Raw genomic sequence first — 20836 nt, 5'->3', positions numbered from 1 at the left:
CCGAGGAGGCGGGGCCTCCGAGCCGGGCTCCGCCTGGTGTGGCTTTCACGGTCGCCGCCGCCGCCCTCGTTTGTTCCCGTTACATCGCCCCGTCCTGAGCAAACAGTCGTGGCTGCCCAGGAGCCCTCCATGGCCTTCCTCCCACCCAACTCCGCGTTTTGCTTTCCCCCCTCGCTTTCTCATTTTTCCTCGTTAACAGCATCCTGGCGGGGCGCTTGGCAAAACTCAGGCTAAAAACAGAGAAAAGAGAGAAAAAGGACACATTCGATGCGCCTGCCTCCTTCCTCCAGAGTTTGCGAAGGATCTTAACCATGTCTGAGTCGGGGGAGATTAGTGAATTTGGCTACATCATGGAATTACTAGCCAGAGGCAAGGTAAGTGCCGGGGGCGCGGAGCTGCGGCCTGGGTTCCGCCCCCGACCTCACCCCCGCCCCCGACTCCGGGCGCTACTTGGCCTGTGGCTGCAGGTGTCCTGGGCCTGGCAGCCCCCGCGGAGGGCGGGACTGGAGTCCCAGGTCCGTGTTCTCAGCCGCTGCTGAAAGCAAAGCAGACATCTGACCTCCCACCCTCTCCACCCCCATTAATAGCGCGGCATCTCTGAAATGAGCCGAAAAGGAATTGGCCAGCTGGGTGACGGCGGGGGCTCTGGGGACCGAGAGGGGCAAGGGCTCAGCCTGCGAAGATGGGGAGGAGGGCCGGGCGTTGGCCAGGGGGCGCTCCTCGACGCGCCCAGGGCTGCTAAGCGTGGTTGACATCGTGTGGTTGACCTGGTCTGTCCCGGCGCAGAGCGCGGAGGGAAGGCTGGACCAGACGGTGGATAGGCTATGAGGGTGGGATCGGGTTCACGCAGTCCGACCTTACGGCGGATAAGTAGGGGCAGAACCCCGGTTCGCCCAGCCCTGGTGTTTTCAGGTCCTCGGCCGTTGTCCCAGGCCCGGAACATTTCAGGCCCCCTTCCTTTGGAGGGGAGAGGGAGATGCGAAGGCTCCGGGTTTCAGCCAGGCACCTGTTCTTTTCGGAGTCCTTTGGAAACCCAGGCTGGCGCTGTCGGTGGCGCCTGGTGACCCCGCCCTCAGCCGGGCGGAGTGGCGCCTCGCTGAAGCGGAAAGCCTTGCCGGAGTCTGCCTTCCGAGCTACATCTGAGAAAGCGCCTGTAGAGGCTCCTATGTGGTTCACAGGCGGGAAGAACTGGGAAATGTGAAAGTCCCGGGATTCGTCTGTGCCTAGAAAGCGAGAAACGGTCTTCTGCAGCTGGAGTTTCGAGAAAAGGTTATGGCACAGATGAGAAAAGGATGCCCTGCGCAAGGTCATCTTGAAAAGAAGGATGCAGCTGTGCTGTGAGCCCCTGGAGCATGAGTCTCATATCTCACCAACCCCAGCAACGCGGATGCTTCAGGCCAGACAGTCCCACGGCTGGGGAGCAGGTTAACTTCCCCCACCCCACCTCCCGCGACCAAAGGGTCCTGGGCTAACTGTGGGCCTCCTGAATTCCCTCTCTTGTGCAAACAGGGAATACACTCACCCAAAACAGAATGCTTATTCACTTTTCTTTAGTAGAGTCAGTGTTTCAGGCCACCCCTGCCATTTACACCTCGGACCAGAAGCAGGAACGGAGGACACCGGTTCGACTTTCTTTCGTGTCCCGAGGCTCCATCCTACACTTCGAGGAGCCTCCAGCACACGCGTAGGGACATTCTGGCCAGCATCTCCAAGCTCTTTATCGCCCCAAACAGCTTCCCCTTGGCCACGAGCACCTCCCTTCCCCAACCCCGGTCTGGAGTGCCTACCACAACCTTCTCCACCCTCTGGAGGATTGACCCTGGGGAGAGAAGTTCCGAAGGAAGTGCTGAGCGAGGAGGCTGGCTTCCAGGGGGCGAGCCTGGCCTGTCTAAAGAACACAGCAGGACCCTGGTTGCCCAGGAACCAACCAAACGGGGCAGGAGGATGCCTTCAGTTGGTTACAAAATCAATGGCCCACCCTAGGTGGGATCAGGAGCAGAATGACTGAGGAGTCAGTTCAGGCCCCTGGTGCTCAGGTATTCTTCAGAGTTAGCTGGAATTGTATTCCTTGGCTAATACTGTCCTTCAGTAAGCGGGCAACACTTGATATTAGGAGAGAATAGTTTTGAGGTAGGATCCAGGGATCTGCAAGTTGACATCCCAGGTGATTATGAAGCAGGCAGGTGAACTTCTCATGAACACTAAATGGGCAAGGAGGGTGGAATCATTAATGAACCCGTAAAACGTCTTATAATAAAGTCAGGTGAAGAAAACTAACCTCTTGCAATTAGCATTGTGTGTCAGAGTACGCTCACTGTAGTGAAAAAACACAACTCAGAACCTTCTGGCTTTATCCACTGAATTTCTCTGCCTCACTCTCCACTAGGTGGACCCTCTTCAGTAATGGGCCTGCAGCTGCAGTGGAGACGTGAGCTCAGCTGACTTCGAGAGTCAGAGGGGCAAGTGTGCCTGTGAAATCTCTGGAGTGGGAAAGTGGGCTCTCACAGTAGGGTCTCTACCTTTTATCTGGTGGAGTGAGGGGTCAGGAGTAGCCTCTTAACCATTACAACTCAAGCTGCTTCTTTGCCCTCTTTCCTTATAACTCTGCTCCTCCCAGTTACCCTCCTCATATATGTGATTATACAGACTTTGAACACTGAATACCTTACTGAGCATTAGCCATGGACTAACAGACCTTTGAGGTTTGACTTGCTTTCTTTTCCTCTGAGAAGTTAGGTTCCACCTTGTAGCTCAAGTTGGTAATGTAAAGAATAATATGAAATGGATCTAATTACACCAGGTTTGTGAAGTTTAAAACGAAAGAGTTGAGGCTCCTGTCTTCCTGCCCCCTCCCCTTTCCTCCCCTTCCTTCAAAGTTGGGACCAGTAGGTTGACCATCATCATAATTTCTTTCACTTTTCTCTGATGGCTTTAAAATTTTAAAACATTTAATATATGGTCATTGCAAAATATTCAAACTTTACCAAAAACTTTACAAAGTCAAAGGTGGATCTTCACTCCCACCTCCAATCTACTGTGTTTCTTTGTGTCTACTTCAAATTAAATTAGGCTGCTGCTGTGTTCTCTGAATGTGGGAGGTGAGCCTTTCATCTCAGAGTAACATAAAACCCACATGATGAGCTTGATCAGCTTACTGACTCTACTGTGACGATTACTTTAATATTTAAAGTACACAGTGATCTCTACCACTGTGGTCTTTCAGTTCATCCAACAATAGTCTACGAGTATGGGTGATACCTATGATTATTCTCAAAATCAATGTAAATGGACTCCTTATATTTCACTATCACAGAAATTTGTACCATTTCTGGAAGCCACTTTCTGAAGTTTGCGGGGGTTTTTTTCCCCCCCAAAAAAACTTCCTATTTTGTGTTGGGGCCTAGCCGATTAACAACGTTGTTAGTTTCAGGCGAACAGCACAGGGATTGTCATACATACACTTGAGCTTTTCTCCCCCAAACTCCCTTCCCTTCCAGGCTGCCAATGACATTGAGCAGAGTTCCAGGTGCTGTACAGTAGGACTTTGTTGGTTATCCATTTTAAATATAGCAGTGTGTAGATGCGGAGAAGGCAATGGCAGCCCACTCCAGTACTCTTGCCTGGAAAATCCCATGGACGGAGGAGCCTGGTAGGCTGCAGTCCATGGGGTCGCTAAGAGTCGGACACAACTGAGCAACTTCACTTTCACTTTTCACTTTCATACATTGGAGCAGGAAATGGCAACCCACTCCAGTGTTCTTGCCTGGAGAATCCCAGGGACGGGGGAGCCTGGTGGGCTGCCGTCTATGGGGTCGCACAGAGTCGGACACGACTGAAGCAACTTAGCAGCAGCAGCAGCAATGTGTAGATGTCCATCCCAAATGCCTTAACTATCCCTTCCCCCCATCCTTCCCCTGTACAGCCCGCTGGCCTGCCTCACCCAGAAGCCACAAGTTCCTTCTCTGAGTCTGTGAGTCTCTTTCTGTTTTGTAAGTTCACTTCTATCGTATCTTTTTAGATTCCACAAATAAGGGATGTTATACGATATTCCTCCTTCTCTGTCTGACTTACTTCACTCAGTGTGACAGTCTCTAGGTCCATTCATGTTGCTGCAAATGGCATTATTTTATTCTTTTTAACGACTGGGTAATATTCCGTTGACACAGGCACCACGCCTTTTTTGTCCATTCCCCTGTCAGCCTGTGAACATCCACGCTGCTTCCATGTCCTGGCCCTTGTAAACAGTGCTGCGATGAACACTGGGGTGCAGGTATCCTTTCAGATCATGTTTTTCTCTGGATATATGCCCAGGAGTGGGTCATATGGTAGGTCTATTTTTAGTTTTTTAAGGAACCTCCATACAGTTTTCCATTGTGGCTGTACCAATTTACATTCCCACCAAGAGTAGAAATGAATTCCCTTCTCTCCACACCCTCTCCAATCTTATTGTTTGTGGATTTTTTTAAAATAATAACCATTCTGGTTGATATGAAGTGATATCTCATTGTAGTTTTGATTTGCATTTCTCTAATAATGAGCAATATTGAACACCTTTTCCTGGGCTTCTTGGCCACATGTATGTCTTCTTTGGAGAAATGTCTGTTTGGTCTTCTGCCCATTTGTTGATTGGGTTGTTTGTTTTGGTGCTGTTAAGTGTCATGAGCTATTTGTAAATTTTGGAGACTAATCCCTTGTTGGTCAGATCATTTGCAAATATTTTCTCCCAACCTGTGGTTTTATTTCGTTTTTCTTCTGTAACTCATCTCTTTGGATGAAAAGAGACCTTTCCAAATCTGTGATCAAAATCTAGCATTGCACAATGCAGTGTTTTCACACTGTTTTGGCCTTTAGAAAGATGTACCTTATTAATTTGCTATCATCTTCACACATTTATTTTTTCCACACCATTGCATACTTTTCTAGAATCATATAATGAAACCTTGATGACAGGAAACCTAGAAGACTTTATATTTAGTGCACGTCTTTATTTAGAGTTTAAATACATTTATATTTATGTATTCATAGCCAGAAAGCACTTATTTCCTACAGTTCAATAGTTACTGTTAGGGCGCATCCAAAGAGTATGATAGTTTGAGCAAAATAGAGAGGCTTTGGAAAGCTTACATTTAATTTTAATAGAGAAACAGTGATGAATCCATTAGTTGGTGAATTATTACTTTTAACTTTGAATATCTTTGTCTCACAAAGAATTGAAGAACTTTTATAAACACAAAATTTGCTTTCAAACAAGATGCTTAGACATCGAAAGAAGTACGTTTAGAAAACCCAAAATCTAGTCAAATCTAGACTAATGTGAAGTCTTAAACATCTCCTGGGACTAAAACAAAAATACCACCAAATGATCTGTTTCCGAAGACTCAATAGATGGTTGCTTACACAACTGAATCTAAACTGGGTGATAATGCTAAGGTTGTATCCACTGCAAAGTGTTCTTTAAAATATTTTCTTATATCTTGGGATTGGGTAAAGTGTGTGTTTGTGGGGAGAAGGGAACACAAAGAGAAGATTTAGGTGTTAGCAATATCACTTGAAAACGGCTAATTTTGTAAATATTAGAATTTTCCTCTGATGTTTTTTCTATATTGCTCAAAGATAATTTGGGAGGGAAAAACTTTCTGTGAAATGACTTTGTCAAATAATGTTTAATCACATTTTCTATGAAATTGTAAATTATGTGTTAGTTGCTTACCTGTGGGCAGTGCTAAAGTAGGGAGGCTAGAGTGAGTCTCAGGTTTGAATCTTAGCTCTTGGTATGTAGGCATGTGTCCTTGACAGTATTACTTAATCTCTGGACAAAGCTGGAGAGAAGTTGTCATTGTTACATGTCCCCTCTGAAGGGAAGTATACCTATTTCACAGGGTTATTGCAAGGATTAAATGAATATTTTGTGCCAAGTTCCTAACGCTGTTATTAGCACCTAGTAGGCCTTCAATAAGTAAAGCTATTACATCTACTTACTTTGACAATAGGTTTTGGTCTTGAGACACCTTATATGCAAATTATGATCATTAACAATGGAAGGTAGAGGTGCCAGTTAAAATGCCAGATGTAGGGTTAAATTTGAATTTCAGGTAAACAACCAATTTTTGAATCTAAGTATATCCCATTCAATATTTGAGATATACTAAAAAAAGTTCATTATGTATGAGAAATTCAGATTTATCAGGGTGTTCTATGTTTTTATTTGCTAAAACTGGAAACCCTAAGTATAGGAATAGTGAGACGCAGTTATAGGGACCTGCTAACAGCTTCTAAAGTATTATTGATGTTCACCCTAAGTTGGCTAAAGGACCCCGTTGTCTACCAGTTACGCAGCCAATACACTCCTGTCATTAATGGGAATATACTCCTGTCATTAATGGGAACATGTCTACCAGGGCAGCGCTGTGTACCTCCTACCAACTCTGAAATTATTGGTCTGGTGCTACCAGTTAGCCAATGAATGCCTCCTGGATTTTCTTTTAAACAAACAAAAGCTTGAAATGGATGGGAAGATAACGTTTATAAAAACATCAAACACGAGTGTATGGAATAAGAGCATGTAATTGTGTAAAACTGAGCGGTAAGGGGTGCGCTCCAGCAGCTCAGAGTAAGGGGAACTGATCAGTGAGAACTAGACTCATGAGGATGGAGACTAGATCTGCAGCTTGAAAGGTGAGCAGGAGTTGGCCCACCAAGGGAAATCTGAACTTCCTGGCTGGCTGGACTCCTCTCCTCTGAGGTTGTTCCCATGGAAACTCTTTATGGCAGGTGAGCTTGGCCTGCCAGAGACTTAGGTCAATAACTGGTAAATGTCGTTTATTGTCCCTTTACCTGTAACTTCCTGGTACCCAGCAGCACGGACCGTGCATGTGCCAATCTACTGGGATGTCCTGTGGCTGACTTCATTGCCACCTTCCTCACCACCTAAGTCCAGTGCTCTCTTTATTGAAAACCCAGATCGTTTGCAGACAGGGGGCAAGGTTTAGGAGCATGCTGGCCATGTCGCCTGGTTGCTCATTCTTGCTCAGGATATACTCACAGAATGGTACTCTGGCTGTTTGACCTCAGACTGAACAGATGATGAGCCAGTGGTGCCTCATGGCACTGACTGAGATACGCACGATAGCCATCAGGACCTGACTCAGCCTGGAATTTAGTCTTTTGTTGGGTATTAGGAATCAGTGTGGAAAGAGAGCTGGTTAATTTAATGAATACTGTATAGCCTAAAGGGTATCAGGTTTATATTTTTAAGTGTGAGCTCATGAACATTTTTTGGGCCTCTATTTTACCAGACCTGAATAATATATGTGTGTGTGTAAGTGTGTGTGTGTGTGTGTGTGTGTGTGTGTGTGTGTGTGTTTCGGGAGTGGTGGTTGTTAGCAGGTGAAGGAGGAGAAATTGTCCTTTTGGACTTCATGAAACAGATAGATTCGAAACAGCTCATGGCCCTGTGATAGAAGAGCAATTACACAATGCCAACAAGCATAAGATATCATAATGTAGGCAAGAGTATAAAGGTCAAGGGACTGAGTGGGTGACAGATGTGGAATAGGCTTCCTTGTGTTGAATTTTGACCCACGTTTTAAAAGAAACTTGGAAAAGAAGGTACTAGGATACTCCAAACTGAGGGGGAGGAGGCACCAAGGGATAGTATATGCAGGACAAATTGGGAGAATAATGATTTATAAAACAAAACAAAACACATCTTTTGTGTCATTCCTACTTAAACATCTCCAAAAGCTTCCCAGTACCTACTAAAAAGCAGCATGGTAGTTCTAGGCCCTGCATACAATACTGGACTCTTGTGTTTCTGCAAGAGCATTTGAAGGCTGTCAGAGAGAGGTATGGGGAAAGCAGAGAGAAGGATTTTTAAAAATCCCCAAACCCACAGGATTTTCAGTTGAGCAACTGAGAAAGATCTTGGTTCTCTTGGATAACTGGGAGGCTGAGATGGATGGATGTTGGGAGAAAGTGATAAGATGACCCCGAGCATGGCAGCCATGGGAAGAGAAATGACTAGGTAGGTGGGAGACTGGTAAGTTTAGATTGGTGGTTTTCAAGTTTGCTGTCTTCTTACCAATATTCACCTGCTGCTGTTTTGCTTTTAAAAGTATATGGATGAGTTTACACAAGTATAAAAACGGTTATGGGTTAAATTACATTAAAGAGTTTCTATAACTAAAACAAGCACATATTATAAAGCGCAAACCATACAGTGTGGATGGAAAGTGTCTTCCACACCTGCTTCATCCCCCAGCTTCTTCGCAACACTGTTAGCATTTCTTGCGCTCTGTTGCAGACATTTTTATTTGCTTATTTGTGTACGTAAACAATATGCCTCTCTCTTTGGTTTGGCACTTTTTTTTTACACTATTTTAGACGTCCTTTCTCATCAGTGCATTCATTTTAACTGCTGGGTAGTATTCCATGATGTGAATGTACATTATGAATGGTAGATATTTAATTTCTACAAATAAAGTCCCTCAGAGATCTTTGTACGCATTTTTGTGCACACACGCAAGTTTTTCAGTGGGAAAATTATTAGAAGTGGAATTGCTTAAAAGTAGAAGCACTGAAATTTTTTGATAGGATTTGCAAAATTTCCCTTCAAATAAGCCAAACCAGTCTGCACTATCACAAAAACGTTTGAAGGTGCCTGTTTCCCCCATTCTCAACCAAGTGTATCGAGGTAACTTTTGAACTTGGAGAATAAGATGGAAAATAGCAACTCACTGGCACTTGATTTGCATAATGGAAGGACTTTCGAGTTGATTTTCAGCCAAATCTTGTCTCTACAGTTTTTTCCTTTAGTTCATGGTAACGAAACCTTCTAATCTCTTTTACTCTGTACTTTAACAGATTCGTTTTGGACTAACGCACTATTCAAGTTGGGTGGTTGTAAGATTAGAGCGACAGAGTAGTTATTGAACCCCCAAACCGTAATTAAAAACAGAGACTGACTTATGATGCTTATTAATGACTGAGCCTTTTAAAATCTATAGAGAACATGGTGTCAGACATCATACAGGTTACTGTTAGGCAGGCATCTGTTTTCCTCAGTTCCCCCGGATCAGGACGATTCAGACCCCGTGGGGAGGAAGCAGCCTCAACTCCAGCCCGTAAAGCCACGCAACCAGGCATTACTCGGGGAGGTGTCCATCCTCTCTGCACCTTATCTGTAAACAGGGCATTCCATTAAAGACCATTGCTATGGTCCGTTGCTGTTCTCAATTGTACCCTGCCTCACTGTCATTTAATTGTCGGCTGGAGAAGAGGCTACCTCTGCTGACAGTGCTGTGGGAAGACGGCGGAACTGGTCACAGCGAGAGGCTTGTCCCAAATAGGAAATAAAAGTGGGAAGCGGGTCAAAACCTAATCAGGATTCCGCGCTACAGCTCTGCGGTTCCCTCGCCCAGCTGTTTGTTTAGAGCGCCTGTTTTCTCAGTCTATACAGAAGAGAATGGAATTATTTAGCCCGCTGGAAGGGCAGGGGCGTGATCTAACAAGACGGCTTTCAACAGCCCCAGGTTCATTCGTTTTCGATTTGTCTTGAAATCTGGAGGAAACACGCTTGGACTTCAGCAGGTGAATTTTGCGCAGCTAGTCTTCGAGCTGGAGAAGGCAATGGCACCCCACTCCAGTACTCTTGCCTGGACAATCCCATGGACGGAGGAGCCAGGAAGGCTACAGTCCATGGGGTCACTGAGGGTTGGACACAACTGAGCGACTTCACTTTCACGTTTCACTTTCATGCATTGGAGAAGGAAATGGCAACCCACTCCAGTGTTCTTGCCTGGAGAATCCCAGGGACGGAGGAGCCTGGTGGGCTGCCGTCTGTGGGGTCGCACAGAGTCGGACACGACTGAGGTGACTTAGCAGTAGCAGCAGTCTTCGAGCTGGAGAAGCTGGGCCTGAGCACTGGCTGGGCGCGCCCACCAGCGGGTGCGTGGGTGCGGGAGCAGTTCAGGACCAGCTGTCCCCATTTCCCCGCACCCTCCATGCCGGGGCTGGGTGGTAGGGACCCGCAGAGCAGCGGCGGCGTGGACGGGACGCACACCCTAGGTCGGGTAGGAAGGCTGCCGCCTCTAATTCCTGGCTAGTACCCAGGGAGAGGGACTCCTACCCTGCGGCGTGTCCAAGCGCCACTTGGCAAGAACGTACCGTGCGTGACGGCGCCGCGCCCTGGTGTGTAAAAGAAGCAGCAGAGCATGAGTGCCTGGCGAGCAGTTAGGGGACGTGCAGCTCGCCCTGCGCATCGGGCCGGAGAGGAGGGGTGCGGGGCGGGGATAGGGACCCGCTCGGGGAATCCCCCGGCCCCGGGAGGGGCGGTGTGAGCCGGCTCTTTCCCTGGTCGCCTCCCCGCCGCGCGCGGCTTCGGTGCGACCACACGGGGAAGGAGGCCTGGGCTCGGCCTCGCCCCGCCGCCCCGTCTAGAGTCAGGAAGTGGTGCTTGTCTGTGATGCTCCAGGCGCGCTTTACCGAAGGCGCGGACGTCCGGAGGCAGAGCCGAGGGATGGCGCGGAGAAGCGGCCCAGGATGCAGGCGGCTGCGGCGCCGCGGGACAGCTCCACCCCGGCCCCGCCCCGGCTCGGCCCTCCGCCTCCGCCGCCCCTTCCCCGCCTTCGCTTCCGCCCCTCAGAGGCTCCCGACCCCGTCAGGGTGTTTCGGCCGCGGCTCGGGCGGGCGCGCCGGGCGGCGGGGAGCGGGCCGAGGCGGCGGAAAGCGCGGGGATCCCGGCGCGGGCCACACCCGCCCGCCGCGCGACCGCAGGCTTCCCCGCCCCTTTGTGCGGTGGGCGCTGTCGCCCGGGCGACGCCGCCGCCCCGCCCCGCCCCGCCCTCCGCGGCCCGCGCCTGGGTCTCCGCGCGGCCGCCCGCCCCGCCGCAGTCCGCCGGAGCCGCCGCCGCAGCAGGTCGCGGGCCGCGATTCCCGGGGCCGTCGCAGGAGCAGAGTTCGGCTCTCCGCGCCTGTGCTGTAGTCCGCCCTGGCCTCCTCCTGCCCGCGTCGGTCCGCTGGCCGGGGCCGGCTGACCAGCTTGCCCTCCGGCTCCGAACCGAGGCTCGGCGGCCGCCGCAGGGACCTGCCCGCCAGAGCCTCCCCGGGGCCGCGCGTCTGCCTGCTGGGGCCCTGCCGTTGATGACACCTGGCGGGAGGCTGCCATGGAGGGGGACGGCTCAGACTCGCTGGTGGGTAGGGGCGCGGGCGGCTGCCTCAGCCCCGAGGGCGGCGCGCCGGGGTCCCGCGCGCTCGGTCCCCGCTGCCCTGAGCCGGGAGCGAGCCTCTCTTCCCGAGGAGCGGGGGCGGGCGTGCGGTGGCCCCGCTTCCTCTTCGCCTTCCGCGCCCCGGGCCGGTTCCGCAACCCCGGGCGCCCCCTGTCTGCCCCTGGGAGGGGAAGGTCGGATTCGGGGTCACCCGGGCCCGGAAGGGGGCGCCCCTCGGGCGCGGCGGTGGCCCACCTGAGAGCCTCGGGGAGTTGGGGCGGGGCTCTCCCGTGGCCTTCAGACTGCCGAATTCGTCTTAAGGAGTCGGGGGCCCGCCGCGGCCCCGGGCGCCGGCCCCGCCGCCCTTTGTCCCGGAGCGCAGCGGGGCTGGCTCTCTAGTCCTCGGATCCCCGCGAGCCCAGCCTGCGGTCGCCGCGAGCGCAGCCTCTTCCCCGGCTTTGCCTGTCCGCGCGGGGCGAGCTTGCTCCGGCAGCTGTCGGGGTTCAAGTGCTTTTGTTTCAGGGAGTCGGGTGTGCAGTGCAGTTCTTCTCAACTTGTTGGTTTTCTGTCGAATCTCATTTATTTGGAAATGGCTTAATTGGGGGAGCCATCACACCACGTTTCTCATAATCAGATTGCTTCCCTTCAGTGTATGTAAAATGAACACTCGTTTTTCTTTTGCGTAAGAATTGCTTTATATCCATCGTGATTAGAAAGCTTACACACTGCTTTGTGTACAAGAAAAGTGGAAATAGTTTTAGATCTTCCAGTGAGAGGTAAACCTCCCATAAAATGGGGCGTGAGAATCCGTTTTGGATTTTGAAGACAATATTTCCCTTTGAATTAGATGTCAAATTCTTTATGAAATGAGATAGGATGTGAAGATTCTGTATTCTTGGGTGTCATTCTGAAGTGTGGCTATCTTCCAGATTTTTTAAAACTGACGTGATGCGGGCTTTTACTAAATAATTTATTGAGTGATGCAGCAAGAATCGCTGCATTGCACGACCCACGGATAAAGACTGTTGGCTGAAGTACTGTCGTCAGGGATTATTAGCTAACTCGGTGTCATTTTAAGGGGAATAGACTTGCATACATATTTATTTAACTAAAAGAAGTGAATTGATTCAGTTTTAATTTTCTGTGTGTTTCCAGTAGTTGAAATGGTTGACTAATGTTGTACCATTATTACAATTGCAAGGATGCTAAATACAGATTCATAGCACCTGAAGCTTGGGATCCGTGGAGGGAAAACTGCCCAGACAAAGGATGGGAAAGCTGGTATGAGGTTGTTAGACCTTTATAGTTGTGATGAGTCCTAAGTGTTTCTCATTGAAAATATTGCAAGCTTGTACCATGGAGAGCACTTATAGTGGTTCTTTGTAATCCTCCCTACCCTTTTAGTATTCCTAAAGTGCTTTCAAGATAACTGCTTTGGTATTCAGCCTGAGAACCTCAAGTATTTTACATACATTACAGTTTCTGCATGTGGAAAATGGCCACATTTAATGTAGAAAATTGCTGATAATTCAGCTTGTATGTAGATTTCAAATAGGGTCCAGGAACATAATGGCTAGTCCAGTTTTTACCAGCTCCTGTTACTTGTCAGTTACAGAGCTAATGTGCTAAATAGGAATAATCCTGTTCTTAGTGCTGTATCCTTTTTTTTTTGGTGCTATATTCTTAATTTTTATTAAAGTAATCTACTTTCAGAATTTCACTGAAGGTGAAATATTATGGATGCCAAATATTTTATGCTAATTTTTCCCATATTTCAAATATATATATATATATATTTACCATCTCACGTCCGTTCACTTCTAGGCCATGCAACGATGAGGGGTGGATAAATAATGGCATAGACTTTCATAGCCCGAAAAGAAACTTCAGATTTTAAAAAATCTTTAATTCTTTTCGGTAGTAATTATACATGTATTTATGCACGGGGTATAAGCAAGTTAACGTATTTACACACTAAAAGCCTTTTATTCTGATTTCTGCTTCTCATTAAGGTGACCATTAAGAATATCGAAAGAGAGCTCATTTGCCCGGCATGCAAGGAGCTGTTCACCCACCCGCTGATTCTCCCTTGTCAGCATAGCATCTGTCATAAATGCGTGAAGGAGCTCTTACTGATGCTTGATGATTCATTCAATGACGTGGGGTCTGACAACTCCAATCAGAGCAGTCCCCGACTTCGGCTTCCCTCCCCTAGCGTGGATAAAATTGACCGAATTAGCAGACCAGGTATGTGGCAGAACCGGGTGATGGAGCTTGTTTGTATGTTCAGAGATAATTGTAGAAGGGAAATTTCATCATTTTGGGGGTTAATCTTTCCAGGTGAATAACTTAAAACTTATAAAAGAATCTCTGTCTCTCTTAAAATGAACTTTTAAAATGTCAGAATGAACTTTTAATTGTCTTCTGATATTCATTTAAAGTGGATATTGGATGTTGAACACCAGCTTTGTGTTAAACCCATTGTTAACTGTGTCTGTATTTTAGGGCGTGTTCTATAACTCTGTGATGTCCTTTATAGGAGGGTTGAAATAATGGTCCACTGAAGTACTTAATAGGGACTCTTCTATGTTTGGTAATAGGTAAATACATATGCAAAGTTAAAGGATGAGACTGCGTAATGCCTAGTCCTGGAAGCCTTTTAGAGTAATGTTATTTGGCATCATTCTAATACATTTTATTCTTCAGCCATTTTTTGGATCCAGATTTTAAAATAACGATTTTGAACATCAGCTAAACAGTGGAATTCTGTAGTAGTTTATAGAAGTAGATCTCAGTTCACTTCAGTTGCTCATTCGTTTCCGACTCTTTGGGACACCATGGACTGCGGCATGCCAGGCTTCCCTGTCCATCACCAACCCCAGGAGTTTACTCAAACTCATGTCCGTTGAGTTTGTGATGCCATCCAACCATCTCATCCTCTGTCATCCCCTTCTCCTTCCACCTTCAGTCTTTCCCAGCATCAGGATCGTTTCCAAGGGGTCAGTTCTTCGCATCAGGTGGCTGAAATATTGGAGTTTCAGTTTCAGCATCAGTCCTTCCAGTGAATATTCAGGACTGATTTTCTTTAGGGTGGACTGGTTTGATCTCCTTGCAGTCCATGGGACTCTTAAGTCTTATCCAGCACTATTGGGATGGTGTTTGTTTCTTCTGAACATCTATTGCAGGATTAATGTAGATCAAAATGAATTTGAAATCACTGGGAACAAGGCCATTGGAAAATTAAGGGCCAGAACGAGCAGTGAGAATCAAGGGGAGGCAAAGGTTTGGATAGAAATGTCACAGCCTTAGGTTCAGCACTTCCTTCCTGTTGAGGAGAGTCCTCTAGTGGCCATGAGCACCAGATCTCAGGGCTTCAGCTCTGCCCAGTTTGGGCTTTGAAGTTTCCAGTTTCATCCTTTGTCCACTCTCTTTCTCTCTCTTTCGTTTAGGAGTAACTTTCTAATATTGTTAAAAAAAAAAAAAACAACCCAAAAACAAAACACTTTTTTTTGAATCAGAAAAGGATCTTTCTCTCATTTGCGTGTTAGAGAATGCCATCACTTTCGATCGTGCTGTGATACGGACTTTCGATCGTGCTGTGATACGGAATCTCCTTGGGCAGTATTTGTGTCTGTGTGTCCATTAGAGAGTGGATGAGAGGAGATTTGTTCTAAGAGTGGTACTATGGTATTTTAAATGCATGAGTTTTTCTTTAAATGGTAATCACTAGTTGCTTGGAGGATATTTTCCGCACATAAGAGTTGTATGTGTGTACATAAAAGGGAGCATTGGGTAACTGGGAGGTGCAGGGTGCATGAGGGTGGAGAGGGTTTTGCTCTTTGTGAAGTCATCTCTTTTATGTTTTCCTCCTGGGAGGAGACTGGTGTACTGAGGAGGGTCGGAAAGACGGTGATAGCTTGAAACCATTCTGCCAGATAAAAGTTCATCTATGAGTAGATTCTTAGAGAATAATTGGGCACTCTGGCTTGATTGATGAACAAGATCCACTTTTTGTATGTTACTGTTCAGCACAGTCCATTAAATGAGATTCTAGTTAAATACTAGTAGTTTTACTGATCTTTAGATTGGGCTCACGTGTTTATTTCATGAAATTCTTTATTATATTTAGGCTTTTAATCTTAAGACTTGGTTAGTTTTTATAGAATCAATATGAAATAGGAATGAAAAGTAGTTAACTGTTTCTGTTTCCAGGAACTTACCTAGCTCAGCAGCTGGTAGCCATTCAGTAAATATTTGTGGCATGGATGTTGAGTGGCAAACGTCTGCTATGAGATCTGTATAGAGCATGCCATAATGGCTTATCTTCATTGATAATGGCATTTTTTTCCAGGACAAGAGATCAAAAATAGATTTACTAGATATGTTCTTTCCTCTTCTTTAGGAAGAGCCCTTTTAAGCTGAACTGTGTCCTGACAGGGGACAAGTTAGAAAGCTGCTCTGTGGAGAGTGATTAAAGGAAATAAGAATGTTTAGCTGGGAGAAGGGTGTGACTCCAGAATATGAGGGCTCTCTCATGAAAGAGTAGTAGTGCTCTGGGTATCTTCGCAGCAGGCATTCCAGATCGTCCAGGATACTAGCCACATACAGCTCTTGAGCACGTGAAACACAGTAGTCTGAATGGAGGGATACACTTGGAACTCTTGGAAAAAATGAACACAAATATCTCTAATAATTTTATATTGATTACATTTTGAAATGATAGTTTTTGAATATATTGTATTACTAAGTGTGTGTTTCTAAAATTAGCTTCAGTTGTTTATTTTTACTTTTTTAATGTGGCGATTGGAAAATGGAGGAGGAAATGGCAACCCACTCCAGTATCCTTGCCTGGAAAATCCCATGGACAGAGGAGCCTGGCAGCGTACAGTCCGTGGGGTCGCAGAGAGTCGGACGTGACTGAGTGCACACACATTGGAAAATGTAAAATGATGTGTGGCTTACACTTTCACATGTATTTCTTTCAAATGTTTCATTTGACACATTTTAAAATAAAAGGATGCCTTGAAAGGAGAGCAAGATTTGTGTATATAACATTAGCATATTAAGTTGTAAAATCTAAAAGAGCTGTATAACTGTTCGTTTTGGGTCATATATGTGTGTGTGTATATATATATATACACACACACAAGATTTTTCTCCCATTTTGTTGTCATGTCCCATTTGTCTGTTGTCATTAAGATACAGTCAGTGTTAGTAATATTTATTTACTGTGCTAATTTTGGTCACTTAAAACAAGCAAAGACACTTTATTTTGACTTTGTATTTTCAACAGTCGCGGTGAGTAATTGTTTGAAAACACAAATGTGTGATTGTTTGAAAACACAGATCACAGGGCGAGGTATAGGCTCTTAATTGCTGCACCAACATTGTTGAATTCTGAACTGTGATAAAATAACCTTGATGAATGCTTTACATTGGTGGCTTTATATAAATACCATGTGTACCAGGAGGACCGCATTTTTTACTGTCAATTCAATAATTGTGTTATGTGTAGGACACAGTTACTGCTTTATCTTTTGTTAACATGTTGTGAATCTTCTCTTTGAAATTAAATTCTAAATCCAGCTTTCTGTTCATTGTTCACAGCATCACAACGGAGATCTTTGGGGTGGAGAGGTAGAAAATGCTTTATTGCTTGTGTGGCCGCAGGCAGTATAGTGTTGGATTTAAATTAAATAACTTTATAGAGATAAATTTAAAAAAGTCATCATCAGTGGTCAAGTCTTCAAAATCATGTAGAAAGTGAACAAATTGGGCTGACATGACTTAAAGGTCAACAGGACTAAATTTTCAAGCAAGTTCTGATGTTTTTAAAGGGGGTTCTGATTATTAGTGCTTGCATTCTGTCGTATTTGCACGCACATGTGTATGTATCCATGACGGGATATTTTTAAAGAAAAAGACATCCCCTTGTTACCGTTTTTAAATGTTACCCTAAAAATGCGTTACATTTACTTAATGGAGCAAAGCTTAAATTAACAGCCATATTGCTCCCTTGCGGAGGTTAAATAAGTCAGTACCTTAATTTGCTTAAATGTCTTGATAATTTCCTTGGTGGCTCAGATGGTAAAGCATCTGCCTACAATGTGGGAGACCTGGGTTTGATCCCTGGGTTGGGAAGATCCCCTGGAGAAGGAAATGGCAACCCACTCTAGTATGCTTGCCTGGAGAATCCCAAGGACAGAAGAGCCTTGCAGACTACGTCCATGGGGTTGCACGGAGTCGGACATGACTGAGCGACTTCACTTTGTTTCACTTTATTGATAATTTTGGTAGTTAATACCATAAATCTTTGCTTGTTTATGCATATGGTGTATTTTTGTTCATATTTTAAATTATTTGGGATCTAAGTTTTAACATTTGGGTCTTTCTCATTTGTGAATAATGTACATTGCTTTTGTGTGAAAGGTGGGCCAACTCATCATATTAAAATAATTTCTTTCTTTATTCCAGTTGACCTTTAAAGTAAAATTGGCTACTTTTTTTTTTGAGGGAAAATGCTGGTGATACCTTAAATTTTGGTGGAGAAAATAAACATCTGAAATATTACCCTTTTCTGTTTTCCTCACCTGCTTCTACATGCCTCGATTTAAAAATCTTAAGCCACCTCGAGAAGCCACACATAATCCATTCTCTTATAGGTTTTAGTGAGCCCCTGAGAATATGAAGTGTTGAAACTTAATAATTAGGAGGAGAGGTAGGAACAGTTTGCTTAAAAAAATAATTGCTCATTACCCACTTTTGGTTCAGAAGGTAGTCGAGAAAAAGTTTTTGCAGTTTGAAAATCTAATACTCAAAGGGATAATGTAACTCATAGGCATCAGATGGTCAGAATGTGGCTGCATTAAGGTGGTGCATAGGCGGCCGCTGTTGCACAACGCCAGGGAGCCAACGTGATGTCAGCTGAGGAGATACCGTCTACTACGTGGCCAGGTAGCAACTGTGGGGAGGTTGTTTGCAGCCAGAATATGGCAGAAGATGATGCAGTTGGAATAGGTCTGGAATTTGTGATGAATTCTTGTTTTGAAATACTCTATTACTATTTCTTACCATTTAAATGGGAAAATGTGATGGAAAGATGACTTTTGAGGGAGGATTTGCTATAAACCAGTTTGAAATAATTTTGGAGTCTTCATTTTTACGATTGTGTCATGGTTTATGCTTAACTGGTTTAATCTGTCTTTGAAGTTAAAGGTATAGGGGGAAAGTGTTGATTCTGTGAAATGACCGTGTTCAGATAATTAGCAGATATCATTAACCCCATGAATGGAGTTTGACTTGGAAAATTGTCTCGCTTGGCCTATTTTGCTGCTTTACCTTTCTAAGATGTCATTACTTACCCACTGTTATACCATGCGTTTGGGTAAGTACTGTCCATAGACCTTTGTATGATCATAGAAACGCTTGACCCTGTGCCATACAAGATGGTAACCAAAAATGGCTTTTGACAGTTTTAAATCTGAGTACTACCAAGGAATTGACTTTTTATATTAAATTTTAAGAATTTAAATAGCCGCACTTGGCTAATAGTTACTATATTAGCAGAGTTACAGAGAAATATTGGTTCTGTTAGATTTCATTCTTAGTTCTACTGACTTGATTTTTTTTTCCATCTGGCTTACTTCTCAGAATATCTTTAGATTTGTCTTGTTTTCTTTATTGCCCTGAAGTATATTTTATTGTTTATTTTTATGAAAACGATGGTAGAAGATAAGACAGACAAAAGTTCTTTAGTATTCATGAAAAAATTTTGAGAGCTTTTAAGATCTGTTTTGAAAAATAGCTAAGATAGATTGAATTAATGGTTTGTCTGGTTTAAGAAGTTCAGTGTGATGCCTTACACCTTGTTTTTTATTGTAAAAACAAAAGAGGTTTACAGAAAAGGGATAAAACTTGTTTTTGAAATTTCTGAACATGAGGGTCAAAATCCGGGTGTCGCCAGTGTACATGTTAAAGCATGATTTTACTGGCATAATTTACTTTTGTTTTTTCCCCATTACTTAATTGAGCACAACCTTCAGTTCATGAACCAATAATTCATTTTTTGACAACGTTGACTGTTAAGATTAGTTATCCATTTTAATTTTTATCACCTAGTTCATGTGTCGAAGCATGTAACTAAATATGAATTTCCATTTGTTTAAACTTGACCACTGCACTGTATCACTTCCAGAATTATTTGGCTTGTTTTTTCACTAAATGAAATTTTCATTGGCATGTGTTTTAAAAATAGTTCTGCTGCTTATTTTATTATGTGCCTGCTGTGGTGTGAAATATCTCATACTCTATTGCATGTTTTTAGAATTATTACAAGAATATATTTTACATAGGATTTTCACATTTTTATGTGACTGCTTTCTTGGTTATATTTTTAAATGTGAAAGTTTAAAAATGTCTTTAACTTTTCTGAAGATATTTAAAATTTAAAATAATGCAGCTGCATGCTTGTTGCATAAGTAGCTTTGGGGGCCGAATGCTGTATTGCATGTTGTAAAGCCACTTCAAATGTCTCATACCGTGGACTGATCACTAAATTTGACCTGTAGTGATTTATGTAGTGATATGCCAGACATCTTTTAAGACAGTCTTCAGTGATGATAGTAATGTTGCCTAGGCAATATTAATACAGCTGTTTAAAGACATTTTCTAAATGTGATTTACTAAATTTAACCACTCACTTTTGGTATTGGATAGTAGTATGAAAGAAGGCTATAGCCAAAACAGTTTGTGTTTATACTTAGGGAGTTATTTTGTGGGCAACCAAGACTACCTGCTTGGACTAGACTTATACAGGAGAGGAGGAAGCAGGGATAGGCATGCCCCTGTGTTAAGCAGACCACCCCAGACTCCTGCGAACCTGTGGGTAAGGACTGTCATGCCTTGGTTTCTTGATTTGGTAAAATCAGGACACTACTGAGGAAAGGTGTGATGTTTAAGGTCATTCAGTGTGTTGTAAAGTTACTTGTAGTATTTTTGGTGTATCTTTTGGATTACTGAATTAAACAATCTTAATGATTCTTTTTTTCAGGTCATAAGAAGATATTAAATGGTTGGTTCCTCTTAAAGTCACTAGATTCTAGGTTTATGAATAAGCTTTTCACTCTTTTATAGATTGCACTGAATTAACTAATGCTTTTGCCTACTGAATTTTCTAGATAAAACAATACTACAGTGGGATACCCTCTATTGTGGTGCTTCTTAACAGTTTTGTTGTCACGTATTTTTCTGAGAATCTGAGCTATGGATTTGATTGTTTTTAAAAATTTTTAAATTTCTTTTTATTTTTTTGTGCTATGGATTGTTTAACCAGAAACTATGTATGGATACATAGACACAAAATTTTGCATGCAATTTCAAATAGTTTACTAAACTATTTGAATCTTCCTGGAGTCAATCCATGGTCCCTGCCTGGGTGAAGGGCTCCTGCCCTTTTATGTGTAAACTCAGTTCCTATCAATCAGCTAAGGACATTTTCATTTAAATGCAAGCCACATTCAAGCCATCATTGGGTATGATGTATAAAAATAACCATTTTTATATAATTGTGTACTTTCAAAAGGTCTTGACCCTGTGTAGTATTGTATGCTTTGTCCACATACCTGATTTAATAT

The 20836-nt window shown here is 44.4% G+C and overlaps 1 protein-coding gene and 1 pseudogene across 3 annotated transcripts in view; both read left to right on the top strand.

The window, feature by feature from the left end:
* Positions 1–246: 246 nt before the first annotated feature.
* LOC138443252 (E3 ubiquitin-protein ligase TRIM36-like) lies at positions 247–9379 on the top strand (annotated as a pseudogene).
* Positions 9380–10633: 1254 nt separating this feature from the next.
* The window catches only part of TRIM36 (tripartite motif containing 36), a 32482-nt gene continuing 22279 nt past the window's right edge, over positions 10634–20836 (top strand). Inside the window, exons 1-3 of one of the 3 annotated variants that reach the window (XM_069595283.1) lie at positions 10665–11189; positions 13217–13451; positions 20254–20274. In XM_069595283.1, the coding sequence (XP_069451384.1) occupies positions 11163–11189; positions 13217–13451; positions 20254–20274 (283 nt within the window). In that variant the 5' untranslated portion in view covers positions 10665–11162. Of the gene's footprint in view, positions 11190–13216; positions 13452–16811; positions 16842–20253; positions 20275–20836 lie in introns of all 3 variants that reach the window. The other 2 variants (XM_069595282.1, XM_069595284.1) reach the window with 2 other exon arrangements.

Source organism: Ovis canadensis, chromosome 7 (genome assembly GCF_042477335.2).
Source record: "Ovis canadensis isolate MfBH-ARS-UI-01 breed Bighorn chromosome 7, ARS-UI_OviCan_v2, whole genome shotgun sequence".
Lineage (NCBI taxonomy): Eukaryota > Metazoa > Chordata > Mammalia > Artiodactyla > Bovidae > Ovis > Ovis canadensis.
This window is presented reverse-complemented; position numbering and strand designations above follow the sequence as displayed.